The sequence below is a fragment of the Bos taurus genome, chromosome 17, assembly GCF_002263795.3.
Source record: "Bos taurus isolate L1 Dominette 01449 registration number 42190680 breed Hereford chromosome 17, ARS-UCD2.0, whole genome shotgun sequence".
Classification (NCBI taxonomy): domain Eukaryota; kingdom Metazoa; phylum Chordata; class Mammalia; order Artiodactyla; family Bovidae; genus Bos; species Bos taurus.
In genome coordinates, this window is record NC_037344.1 from 68,526,552 (window position 1) to 68,539,530 (window position 12,979).

At 47.6% G+C, this 12,979-nt stretch overlaps 1 protein-coding gene across 3 annotated transcripts in view; it reads left to right on the top strand.

Moving 5' to 3' along the window:
- The window catches only part of EMID1 (EMI domain containing 1), a 40,230-nt gene that overhangs the window by 19,189 nt on the left and 8,062 nt on the right, over window positions 1-12,979 (top strand). For all 3 annotated transcript variants that reach the window (NR_103815.1, NM_001278654.1, NM_001101867.3), the window contains 5 exon segments: window positions 408-497; window positions 630-682; window positions 1,180-1,242; window positions 1,343-1,387; window positions 10,754-10,798. Coding sequence is in view for 2 of the 3 variants with exons in the window: in NM_001278654.1 (NP_001265583.1) it covers window positions 408-497; window positions 630-682; window positions 1,180-1,242; window positions 1,343-1,387; window positions 10,754-10,798 (296 nt within the window). In the remaining variant the exon portion in view is untranslated.

A 12,979-nucleotide genomic window follows, 5' to 3' on the forward strand; every position in this document is an offset into this window, starting at 1 on the left:
ATCCCTGGTCAGCTAGACTCCACCTGCCAGAACTAAGAGCTCTCACATGGCAACAAAGACCCAGTGCAGCCAAGTAATATTTTTTTTTTAATGGTAGCTTTCGTTATTGTTCCCATCAGACCTGTAACAGTCTAGGTTCAGCGAGGTAGAGTCTTGCTGGATGTCACCAGCTAGACTGTGGCTGAGTTAGAACCCAGGTCTCCCTGCAGCCTGGTCTGGTGTAACCCACGCTTCCCCCACCACCCGCCTTGGCACAGGTGCCCAGTGGCCCCAGCCACAACTACGGGCTGTCATACAGGGGACACAGCAGTCAAAGCTGGCTTGGCAGAAGAGACAGGTTGAAACTGTCTGCCTCATACTGCCCCATGCAGCTCCGTCCTGCTTTCTCATCATCCTTTCTCCCCCAGGGGACCCGATTCTGTCCAACACCTTCACTGAGACCAGCAGCCACTGGCCCCAGGGACCGGCTGGGCCCCCAGGCCTCCCAGGCCCCATGGGTAAGTTGAGTCCAAGCCTGGGGTAAGGGGCAGGGTTGAGGGCCGGCAGGGCTGGCCGTGCAGAGGGAGCTGAGGGTGGAACTTCCTGGCGCTGTACTATTTCGAACCTGAGGACGTGCCATCTGATTCCAGGTCCTCCTGGACTTCCTGGTCCCATGGGGATTCCTGGGAGTCCTGGACATATGGTGAGCATTTCGCCAAATTCTCCACTCATCTGTCTGTCCCATGACCCATGACCCAACCCACCCATTCACTCACTTATCCACCCACCCACTCAACCATCCATCCGTCTGCCATCCATTCGTCTATCCTTCATTCATTCATTCAAGCATCTATGGAGCACTTAATGTGCAAACTACTTTCCATGAATCTTATTCAGTCCACATGGCAAGGAACAAGTGTTGTTATCGCCCAAGGACGAGAAAGAAGGTGGAGATTCTTGCCCTAGGGCTGTGGCCAGCACATGGCAGCTTCCAGATCAAAGTGGGGACTGCCTGTCTCCACCGTAGCTCTGAACACTGAGCTGTGTCAACTTCCCACTCTGGGCAGACCATTGGCTGTGTGGTGAAGGGCCCAGAGGCCCAGGCCAAGCTGGGCACCCTCCCCTGCCCCTCTTCACCCCAAGTTGCTGCCCACTCTGCCCTGCCCTGGCACAAGGCTGAGGCCCTGTCTTGTTGCTCAGGGACCCCCAGGCCCCATTGGACCCAAAGGAATCTCCGGCCACCCTGGAGAGAAGGGCGAGAGAGTGAGTATTGAGGCAGCCTGGGTGGAGGATTCTGGGGGTCCTGGGAGCCCCGGATCAGACCCTCTGACAGCTCACTCCATTCCTCTCCTCCCTCCTGCAGGGACTGCGAGGGGAGCCCGGCCCCCAAGGCTCCATGGGGCAGCGGGTAAGTGACGCTGGTCACCCAGCAGCACGCCTCCAGGTGCCCACAGGCCCAGACCCCTGCCATGGCTCCATCCCCTGGGGGCCGAGCCCCCGACCCTCCCGGGCTGGTCCAGGGTGAGCTCCAGCTCCATTCTTGCCCCCATCTCAGGGTCCCATCAGCCCCTTAGGACCAGGCTACCTCCATCTCCCTTGCTCTGGCTCTGTGTCTCTGGACCTCTTTCTCTGTCTTCCCTTTGTGTCTCCTTTTCTCTGACTCTATTTCTCTCTTTTTCTATCTCTCCACCTCTGGTCGTGGATTTGTCTGTTTGTCCCTTTAGTTTATCTTCCCTAGTGGCACAGGTGGTAAAGCGTCTGCCTGCACTGCAGGAGACCCGAGTTCGATCCCTGGGTTGGAAAGATCCCCTGGAGAAGGAAATGGCAACCCACTCCAGTATTCTTGCCTGGAGAATCCCATGGACGGAGGAGCCTGGCAGGCTACAGTCCATGGGGTCGCAAAGAGTCGGACACAACTGAACAACTTCACTCTCTTTAATCTGGTCAATTTATGCTTCCTGTTTTTTTTTTTTTTTTTAATTTATTTATTTGGTGGTGCCTGGACTTAGTTGTGGCACGTGGGATCTAGTCCCCTGCCTGGGATCGAACCCAGGCCCTCTGCACTGGGGGCATGGAGTCTTAGCCACTGGACCACCAGGGAAGTGCTTGCTTCATGTATTCTGAAGCTTTGTTATTAGATGCATACACAGTCAAGATTTTAATGTCTTCTTGGTCCTTTTATCTTTATGAAATGAATATCTTTCTCCCTGATAATACTTCTTGTCTTGAATTCTAGTTTGTTTGGTATTAAAATAGCCACTCAAGCTTTTTTTTATGCCTAGTGTTTGCATGGTGTATGTTTTCCAATCCTTTTACTTTCAACCTATTTGTGTCCTATTTAAAGTACATCTTGTAAAAAAGACATATACTTGGGTCCTTCTTTTTGAAAGAGTCGACTATTGAGTTCATTACATTTAATGATATGTATCCCTACTGATATGCCGGAGACCTGGGTTCAATCCCTGGGTTGGGAAGATCCCCTGGAGGAGGGCATGGCAGCCCACTCCAGTACTCTTGCCTGGAGAATCCCCATGGACGGAGGAGCCTGGTGGGCTACAGTCCACGGGGTCACAAAGAGTCGGACACGACTCAGCGGCTGAGCACACATCTCATCACTACTAATACGGTTTGGTTTAAGTCAACCATCTTGCTGTTGGAGTTCTGTTTACTTCAATCTCCTCTTGACTTCATTTTTTTCCTCTTCTTCTCCTGTCTTCTTTTGGATTGAGAATTCTTTACAATTCTGTGTTATCTCCACTAATGATATTTTTTGTTATACCTCTTTGTGTTATTCTTCTGTGGCTGCTCTAAGGATAACAAGACGTGCCCTTGACTTAGCACCATTTACTTGAATTGTTATACCTTTTCGTGTATAAGGAAGACCATCACAAACATATAATTCACCCCCCTCTGTCCTCATGCTGTTGCCGTCACGAATTTTACTTCTGTATTTGTTTTAAACCCTCAATTCACTGTCGTTATTGCTTTACACAACCAGTTGACTTTTAAAGAAGTTTGAAAAAAAAGTCTTTTACATCTAATGACGTGTTTGTCATCTCTGATACTCTCCATACCTTCCTTTAGCTTCGGATTTTCATACGGTATTGTCTCTCTTCAGCCTAAAGAACGTCCCTTAGCCTTTCTCGTAATGTGTGTCTGCTGCCAACAAAGCCTCAGTGCTTTTGTTTATCTAAAACTGTCTCTATTGAACCTTAATTTTTGAAAGTTATTTTCACTGGCTATAAAATGATAGGTTGGCAGTTTCCTCCCCCTCTAGTTCTGTAAAGATATTGTTCCGTGGTCTTCTGTTTTACGTAGACAATTATAATTTCTCATGAGAAACTGGCTGTTGTTCTTACTGTTTTTCCCCAGTGCATAATATGTCTTTTTTTTTTTTTTTCCTTTGGCATTTAAGATTTTTCTCTTCACCCTCGGTTTTCATCAGATCAATCATGGTGTGGTTGGGTGTGATTTTTTGTGTGTTTACTCTGCTTTGGGTTGGCTGAAATTCCTGGGTCTGTAAGGTTTCTGGGTCTTGCTTTTGTTGGTTGTTTTGTTTAGTGAATACAATTCTTTTTTACAGCATTTTTTGAGTTCACAGCGAAATAGAGTGGAAAGTACAGAGCGTTCCCATATTCTCCCTGTCCCCACATGTGGAGAGCCTCCCCCACCACCGACATCTCACATCAGCTGATGCAGTTGATGAACCCAGGTTGTCATGTCGTTATCCCCCAAAGCCCATAGTTTACGTTAGGGCTCATTCTTGGTGTTGTACAGTCTACAGATGCTGTTAGATGTATCGTGATGTGCACACACCGTAGTACTGTCATGTAGAATATTCCACTGCCCTTAAAATCCTCTGTGCTTTGCCTATTTATCCCTCCCTCCCCTGTAACACCTGGAAACCACTAATCTTTTAACCGTCTCGTATATTTTTTCTTTTTCTAAAATGTTATATAGCTGGAATCATGCAGTATGTAACCTTTTCAGATTGGCCTCTTTCACTTAGTAATACACATTACAGGTTCTAGCTTGTCTTTTCATGGATTGATATCTCTTTTTAATTCTTTTGATCTGAATAATATCACATTGTATGTGCGACAATTCATTTATCCATTCACCTACTGAAGGACATCTTGGTTGCTTCCAAGTTTTGGCAATAGTGAATAAAGCTGCTGTAAACATCTAAGTGTGGAGAAGGCAATGGCACCCCACTCCAGTACTCTTGCCTGGAAAATCCCATGGACGGAGGAGCCTGGTAGGCTGCAGTCCAGGGGATTGCTAAGAGTCGGACACGACTGAGCGACTTCCCTTTCACTTTTCACCTTCATGCATTGGAGAAGGCAATGGCAACCCACTCCAGTGTTCTTGCCTGGAGAATCCCAGGGACAGGGGAGCCTGGTGGGCTGCTGTCTATGGGGTCGCACAGAGTCAGACACGACTGAAGCGACTTAGCAGCAGCAAACATGTAGGTGCAGGTCTTTGTGTGGGTGTAAGTTTTCAGTTACTTTGGTTAAATATCAATGAATGCAACTGCTGGATCATATGGTAAAAGTAAGTTTAGTTTTATGAGAAATGGTTTGTGTAAGAAACACTCCGTGTGTGTGTTGAGAATACTGAGATAGACTCTAGTACATTTCGACTCATTCTGGTCACCGTACCATACATTAGATCCTTAGGTTAGAATGCAGTCATCTGGGAGCGCCCTGGCAGTCCAGCGATTAGGGTTCAGCACTTTCACTGTCGAGTCCCAGGTTCAGTCTCCAGTTGGGGGAATAAGAGCCCTCAACCCCCATGGCTCAGCCAAAAGAAAAAAAAAATCTTAGTCATCTTATAACTGAAAGTTTGTATCCTTTTACCAACCTTTTCCCATTCCTTCCCTCCCCCAAACCCAGTCCCTGGCAACCACCGTTCTACTGTTTCTCTGACTTCAACGTTTTTGGTTGTTTTTCAGATTCCACACATAAGTGACACACCATACGGTATTTGTCTTCCTCCGTCTGGCTTATTTTGCTTAGCATAATGCCCTCCACATTCATCCATGCTGTCACATATGGCAGGACCCCCCCCCCTTTTTTAAAGGCTGAATAATATTCCATTGTGTGCGTGTGTAAATACCGCACGTTGTATGTATCCATTCATCCATCAGTAGATGCAGGCTCTTTGCACATCCTGGCCATCGTGAATAATACTGCGGTGAATGCACCTCTTCAAGACAGTGGTTTCCTTTCCTTTGGGTGGATACCCTACTGTTAGTTTCTTGAGGAACCTCTATACTGTTTTCTGTAATGGTTGATGCATTTACATTTCCACTAGCAGTATTCAGAGGCCCCCTTTTTCCGCACGCTCACCAGCACTCATTATCTCTCACCTTGAAAACAGACGTCCCAGCAGGTGCACTTCCTGATGACTAGTGATGCTGAGCATCTTTTCACCCATTGGCCATTTATGTCTTCTTTGCAAAACTGTCCATGTCCATTTTTAAATTGGCTTATTTGGGGTTTTGCTATTGAGTTGTATAAGTTCCTTACACGTTTCAGATATTAACTCCTTATTGGATATGTCATTTGCACGTATTTCCTCTGATTTCGTAGGTTGTCTTTTCATCTTGTTGATGGTCTCCTTTCCTGTGCAAGAACTTTTTAAATTAGGTTGTCTTCTTCCTGTTGAATTTTTAAGAGTTCTTCGTATTTTTTGGATACACAAAGATATACCTTTATATACCTTTATCAGGTATGCCTGTGTGTTCAGTCACTTCAGTCGTGTCCAACTCTTTGCAACCCTGTGGACTATAGCCCACCAGGCTCCTCTGTCCTTGGGGATTCTCCAGTTAAGAATACTGGATTGGGTTGCCACGCCCTCCTCCAGAGGATCTTCCCTATCCAGGAATCAAACCAGCATCTCTTTTGTCTCCTGCATTGGCAGGCGGGTTCTTTACCACTATGGCCACCTGGGAAGCCCTTATCAGGTATATCTTTTGCAAGTATTTTCTCCAGGTCTGTAACTTGTCTTCTAATTACCTTGACACTCGCTTTTGCAGAATACAAGTTTGTAATTTTAACAAAGTCCAGCTTATCAATGATTTCTTTCATGAATTGTGCTTCTGGCATTGCACTTAGAAAGCCATCATCAAACTCAAGGTCATCTAGGTTTTCTCCTATGTTATCTTCTAGGAATTTTATAGTTTATAGTTTTGCATTTTACATTTAGGTCTGTGATACATTTTGAGTTGATTTTTATGAAGACTGTGAGATCTGTGTCCAGATTCATGTGTTTGCATTTTTCAACCAGTTTTTTAAAATTAAATAATTAATTACACTGGTCTTAATTGCGGCCCACGGCTCTTCCATGTTTGTTGCGGCATGCAGGATCTTTAGTCGCAGCATGCGAACCCTGAGTCACAGCACGTGAGATCTAGCTCCCTGACCAGGGATTAAACCTGGCCCCCTGCATTGGCAGTACAGACTCTTAGCCACTGGACCACCAGGGAAGTTCCTATCTTTGTTCCATTATGTTGCCTTTGCTCCTTTGCTCAGTCAACAGTATTTATGTGGGTCCGTTTCTGGGCTTTCTTATTCTGTTCCATTGACCTATTTAACTGTTAGTTAGCCAATACTGCACTGTCCTGACTACTGTACTTTTATAGTTAAGTTTCCTTTTGAGCACTGTTTACCGTCCCTCACAAATTTTGCTAAGTAGCATTTTTATTTTCATGTAGCTCAGAGTATGTTAAAATTTCTCTTGGGATTTATTCTTTGGCCCGTGTGTCATTTAGAAATCTGTTTAATCTCCAAGTATTGGGGAGTTTCTGATTATCTTTTTCTTTTTTTGGCTGTACCGTGTGGCATGCGGGATCTTAGTTCCCCAGCCAGGGATGGAACCCATGTCTCCTGTAGTGCAAGTGCGGAGCCCTAACCACTGGGCTGCCAGGGAAGTCCCGTTGTTAGGGATTTCCAGTTTAATTCCATTATGGTCTAAGGGTATACATTGTATGATGTGTGAAAGTGAAAGTCGCCAGTCGTGTCTGACTCTTTGCAACCCCATGGACTATACAGTCCATGGAATTCTCCAGGCCAGAATACTGGAGTGGGTAGCCTTTCCCTTTTCCAGGGGATCGTCCCAACCCAGGGATCAAACCCAGGTCTCCCGCATTGCAGGCAGATTCCTTACCAGCTGAGCCACCAGGGAAGCCCAGGAATACTGGAGTGGTTAGCCTATCTCTTCTCCAGTGGATCTTCCCGAACCAGGAACCAAACTGGGGTCTCCTGCATTATGGGTGGATTCTTTACCAACTGAGCTATCAGCGAAGCCCAATGTATGGTGTTTATTCTTTTTAATTTGTTGAGATATATTTTATGGGCCAGAATGTGGTTTGCCTTGGTGAATGTTCCATGTGAGCTTGAGAAGAATGAAAAATATTTTAATTAACTTATTTATTTTTATTTTCGGTTGTGCTCGGCCTTCGTGGTGGTGTGAGCTTTTCTCTAGCTGCAGCGAGCGGGGCTACTCTTCCCGGCAGTCCGTGGGCTTCTCGTTGCAGTGGCTTCTCCCGCTGTGCAGCACAGGCTACAGGCACACCGGCTTCAGGAGCTGTGGCTCTTGGTCTCTAGAACACACTGGTTTCAGCAGCTGTGCTGCATGGACTTAGTTGCTCCACGGTGTGTGGGATCTTCCTGGACAAGGGACTCAACCCATGTCACCTGCATTGGCAGACAGATTCTTATCCACTGTACCAAAATATTTTCAACATGAAAAATCTAAATAATATTAAATCTTAGGCCCATGTGTCCAACACAAAAAGCTTAAGAAACAGAACTGGTCAGCACCTTTGACTCTCCCCCGTGCTTCTCCCCTGTTACTCTCCGCTTCCCTTGAAGATCTTTTAAGGCATGAAATCCTGGCCAGCAGACTGAAGAGCCTGTGGCTTCAGGTAGCGTTCTCGTGATTTTTTTTCCTGTTCTGGTAGAACTTCAGGGCAGGTGTTATCTGGGAGACTAAAGGCTGAAGTTCTGTTGGATTTGTGTTTCTGGAGCATGGTCTCTGATACCCGCAAGAAGGGCCTTTACTGGGGCAGGACTATTTATTAAGAGGCCTGGGAAGAATGTGATTGTTCTGAGCTAACTGACCTTATAAAGAGGGCCTTCAGCTGAATTCTAGTGTTTCTCTTTGACTTTTAGAATTTCCATTTCTCTGCTTATATTAGCCATCTGTTCTTAAATGTTGTCTATTTTTCGCATGAAAGCCCTTGGTATTAATCATAGCAGTTTTCTTTCTGGGTATTTGTGGGTTTTTTTTAAGACAATCTGATAATTCCAACATACATAGCCTATCTGACTCCAGTTCTGATATTTATTCAGCCTCTTAAAACTGTGTTTTTGCCTTGTAGTACGTCTTGTAATTTTTTTGTTGAAAGGTAGATAGGACGTGGGCTTCCCAGGTGGCTCAGTGGTAAAGAATCCACCTGCAATGCAGGAGACATGGTTTGATCCCTGGGTCGGGTGGATCCCCTGGAGAAGGGAAATGGCCACTCACTCCAGTATTCTTGCTTGTGAAATTCAAGGACAGAGGATCCTGGCGGGCTATAGCCCATGGGGTCACAAAAGAGTCAGACACAATTCAGTGACTAAACAACAGCAGCAACGAGCCTCTGCAGTAAGCAGGCCTTTAGTAAGGCCGTGGTGAGGTGTCAGGAGGAAGTGCTCTGTGGTTGTATCATTGGGTCTCAGGGTTTCGTTGAGCCTGTGGCCCTGGATGGTGAACCTCACCAGTGCTTCTCAATTTTATTTTGGTTTCTCCCCTTTAAGTGGAACAAGATGGTCAGAGGGGGTTGGAATTGGGGTATTTCCCTTGTCCCACGTCAAAGGCTAAAATTGGCTAAACCTGGGTATTTCCCAACTCCCATGTTAATTAGGCACAGATAAGATCCCAGCGAGTTAGGCTCTGGCAAAGTAGTTTCTCCTGTGATCAGGCCTTGTTAAGAAGAACAGAATGCTCTGGGGTGTTTCAAGATGGTTCTTCTCCCCTTTCCCCAGAAAAAAAAAAAAAAAAACAGGAAGGGATTTTTCTCCAGGGTTCACTGTGAGGACCAGCTAGAACTCCTGGAGGTAAAGCTCATGAAAGCGTTCTGCCATGCCCCCCAACTCCACCATCAGCCCCACCCGAGACTGGGTCCCCTGGAATTTTCAACCCTGGGACTTGTCCACACTGAGCCTCCAGCATTTTGGCAATTACTTTTAGGCTTCACCACCCTGGCACTGGGTTCCCAGGAAGGCTCCTGCTGCACTCAGTTATGATCGCCTGTCTGTCTCTGCAGTTTGGGATGGGGGGAGGCGGGGGCATGCGGCAGAGGCAGTGGTTTGCCCGGTGACCTTACATCTTTGATGGCTCAAAGAACTGTTGATTTTTCAGTTTGTTCAACTTCTTACTTATTGTGAGGACAGAATGGCAACTTCTAAGGTCTTTATATGCTGGACCAGAAACCAGAAATCTGTTTTGTTTTGATTTTCAATCACACTTGGAAAAAAAAAAAAACAACTGGTTGATGTGTCTTCAAATGTTTTTTCTGTTTCAGCCCTCTCTTCTTTCCTCTGGGACTCCAGTTACACTTAAGTGAGGCTCCCGTGAGTCACTGAGGGTCTGTCATTTAAAAAAAAAAAAAATCTTTCCTCTCTTTGTGCTTCGTTTAGAATTATTGCACTGACCTGTTGTCAAGTTAATTGATTCTTTCTGTTATGGCCCATCTTCAGTTAATCCCTGCTAAGGAATTATTCTAATATTATTTTCATTTCCAGGATTTCCATGTGATTCTTTTTTTATAATTTTCACATCCCTTCTGAAATTTTCCATCTTATCACCCATTATATCAATTCCACTAGATTCTTTAACATATTTGTCACGGTTTTTTTTTAATTTAAAAATGATTTTACTCTATTTTATCAAAAAATTTTAAACTTAATACAATTTTTAAAGGTTACTTTCCATTTATAGTTATTACGAAATATTGGCTACATTCCCTGTGTTTTACAATACATTTTAAGCCTATTTTACACCCAATAGTGTGTGTCATAGATATTTTCAGCTCTATGTCTAGTAATTCAAATATCTGGGTTGCCCATGGATCTCTTTCTACGGACTGATTTTTCTGTTGAGGATGGGTCACATTTTTCAGTTTCTTCGTATGTCTAATAATTTTGTGTTGCATATTGGACAATATAGATGTCATAGTGAAGAGAATTGTCCTCTGATGAGTGTTGACTTTTGCTCTCAGCTTTGTGACTTTAGGATGGGCAGTTCACAGACCATCCACAGATTAGAGAAGAGTGTCTCTACTGACTTTGCTTCCCTACTGTGGCTTCCTGCTTTCCAGTATCTTCCCCTCAATTTCCTCCTCCTTGGGCGGTCTCAACCCCAACCTCTGACTCCTCAGGCCAGGAAGACCAAAGCTTCCCGCTTGAGCCATTTGCCAGGCAGAGAGGGCTGGGATGAGCCCTCAGAGGAAAAGCCATAAAAGTATGGGTGTTACCCAGTGCGGTTCCCTTCTTTCTAAGGTCAGATATCCTTCAGTTACTGGCTACTCTTTATCACTCTCCATTGCCTTCAAACAGTTGTGTTTTTTTTTGGTTTTTTTTTTTGCATTTTTATCTTGTGTTAGTCCAAACAAGCCACTCTGTATCTCTCTCCGTCTCAGCCTAACTCAGCTTCTCTCTCTCTCTCCACAGCCCCCAAGCCCTCTCTCCTTCCCTCTCACTGCTCCTACCTCTCTCTTTCCTCGCAGGGAGAACCTGGCCCCAAAGGAGACCCTGGTGAGAAGAGCCACTGGGTAAGCTCTAGCCCAGCGCTGACCTCCCACTGCCCCCCTGCCCTGGACACTCAGGAGGTTATATGGGGGTGGGGGAAGCCCATCCAAATCCCCTTTGCAACCTGGTCTCCCGGGGCAGAGCCTTGCCAGTTCTCAGCCCTTGCCCCCTCCCAGCACCCTGTCCCTCCCCAGTGGGCAGGGCCAGCCTTGTAAGCAGACCTATACACTCTGTCTTCGTCCCTGTCTCTGTCTTCTCTCTGCGGCCTTTGCAGGCCAGGGTGACCCTGCCGCTTCCTCCTGGGTGGTTTGGGCTGACCCAGTCCAGACTGCATGCCCTGCCCCCATAGCCCTTCCCAGCAAGGGCTTTGGCTTCTGCTCCCCTGTCTGCAAAAGAAAGGGAAGCAGGAAAACAATACCCACACAGAAGAGGGGGCCACTCCTGGCCCACTGGCCTTAGGAAAGCCATGAAGCACAGGAAGGGAGGTGCAGAAACACCGAAATACACAAGAGCCCTTTGGTAAAAGGGATGGGGCTCTGGACACCACCAGAAATGGTGGTACAAACGGTACACATTGGAAACGGTGAATCATAGGAAGGGAGGCCTGGAAAGCATCATGGACTCAGTGTACATGGTGAATGAAGTCAAGGGACCTAGATCCATTGTACCCAGAAGACGTACAATTAACATGAGATCCTCAACACCGTCACATACACAGGAGACCCATGAGAAGGGGAAGGAGAGGCCTAGAAACTGTCATACGCACCAGAGAACCATGGAAAATGAAACAAGGAGATCTAGAAACCACCGTACACAAAAGAAGCCTAGAAACTGTCACATGCACAGAAGACATAGAATAAACGGGAAAGGGGACCTAGAAGCCTTCACCGTCACGAGAGGGAGTTGCAGTGAATGAATTTCAGGGCCTAGAAATCACCGCCCCCCACCAGGAAACATGGCGGAAGCACCAGAAGCCCCACGATGCAGGGACCTGGAAACCACCACTGCCATAGGAGGCGTTTGGAAAATGGACGGGATGGGGGCAGACAGGAGAGGCCACTGGGGCATTCTTCTGGAGGCTGGCATTGTGCCCACCTCCCTCCCCCACCCACTCCTGGTGCAGTCTGGCTGGGATGCCCTACTTCCTGGCAGGCGCTAGTTAAGGAAGACATGGGGAGCACCCAGCTCCTGCCCCGCCCTCTCTGCTCCTGATTGTGGGTCAGTGATGGATACAGCCGTGGGAGCCCCCCACCATGCACGAGCCCTCCCCTGTGTCTTCCCATGACTCGTGGGGTCCTGCTACCTCTCTAGCAAGCCTCTCCCAGCCCCTCACTGCCACCCTACTCGCTTCCCCACCTTCCACCCGCTAGTGGCTCCAGAGCCTCTTAAGCACACTGACAGCATGGGCATGAGCTGGGCTGGGGGTCAGCTAGACCCAGGAGATCCCAGCCCTCCGGCTCCTTCACTGGCCTCTTCAGAGGCCTGGGGGAGGTGGGAGAGGTGGGGTGAAGGCTGAATTAGGCTGGGCAGCCCCATCCCTATATGGGGGGCCCAACAGGAAAACAGATGCCTGAGCTCTCTCAGAACAGGCCTCAAACTCAGAACCACCTTTGGGAGGGACTCCCACCGCCATGAGGTAGCAGGGCCCCTGCCCATCCACCTGCCTTCCCCTCACCTACCTGCTCTCCTGTCCCTGCTTGCCGCCTGCCTGGGAGGGGACCTGCTGGGCTGGGGGATGCATGAGGCTCTGGGGGCTGGGAGGGCCAGCTCTGTTGGGGGCAGGTGGGGATGAGGTCCGAGTGGGGAGGGCTCCTGTACCCACACTCCACCTGCTAGTCACCACTTGGTGAAGCTCTTGCAGCCATTGACTTGTCTGTGGCTCAGCAGTGACACCCAGTGGTCATGAGGATGCGCTGCAGGCACTGGCCTGTCCAGACCAAAGCCCATACCCCTTATTCAGATAGGAAAAACTGAGGCCCAACTCCACAGAGTGAATTGTTGGCAGAGCTGGAACTGAAGCCCAGGCTTTCCAGCTCCCAGGGCTTGGGGAACCAGCTAACTTTCCCCAAGCACCTCCTTGGTGGTGCCAGGCTCCAGACTGGGCACCGTGGACACAGATGTGATTTGGACACAGTGCCCACCCTCAGAGTGGTCACAGCAGGAGTAGGGGGGAACAGACCAGTAACCAGCAGTGACAGGACAGG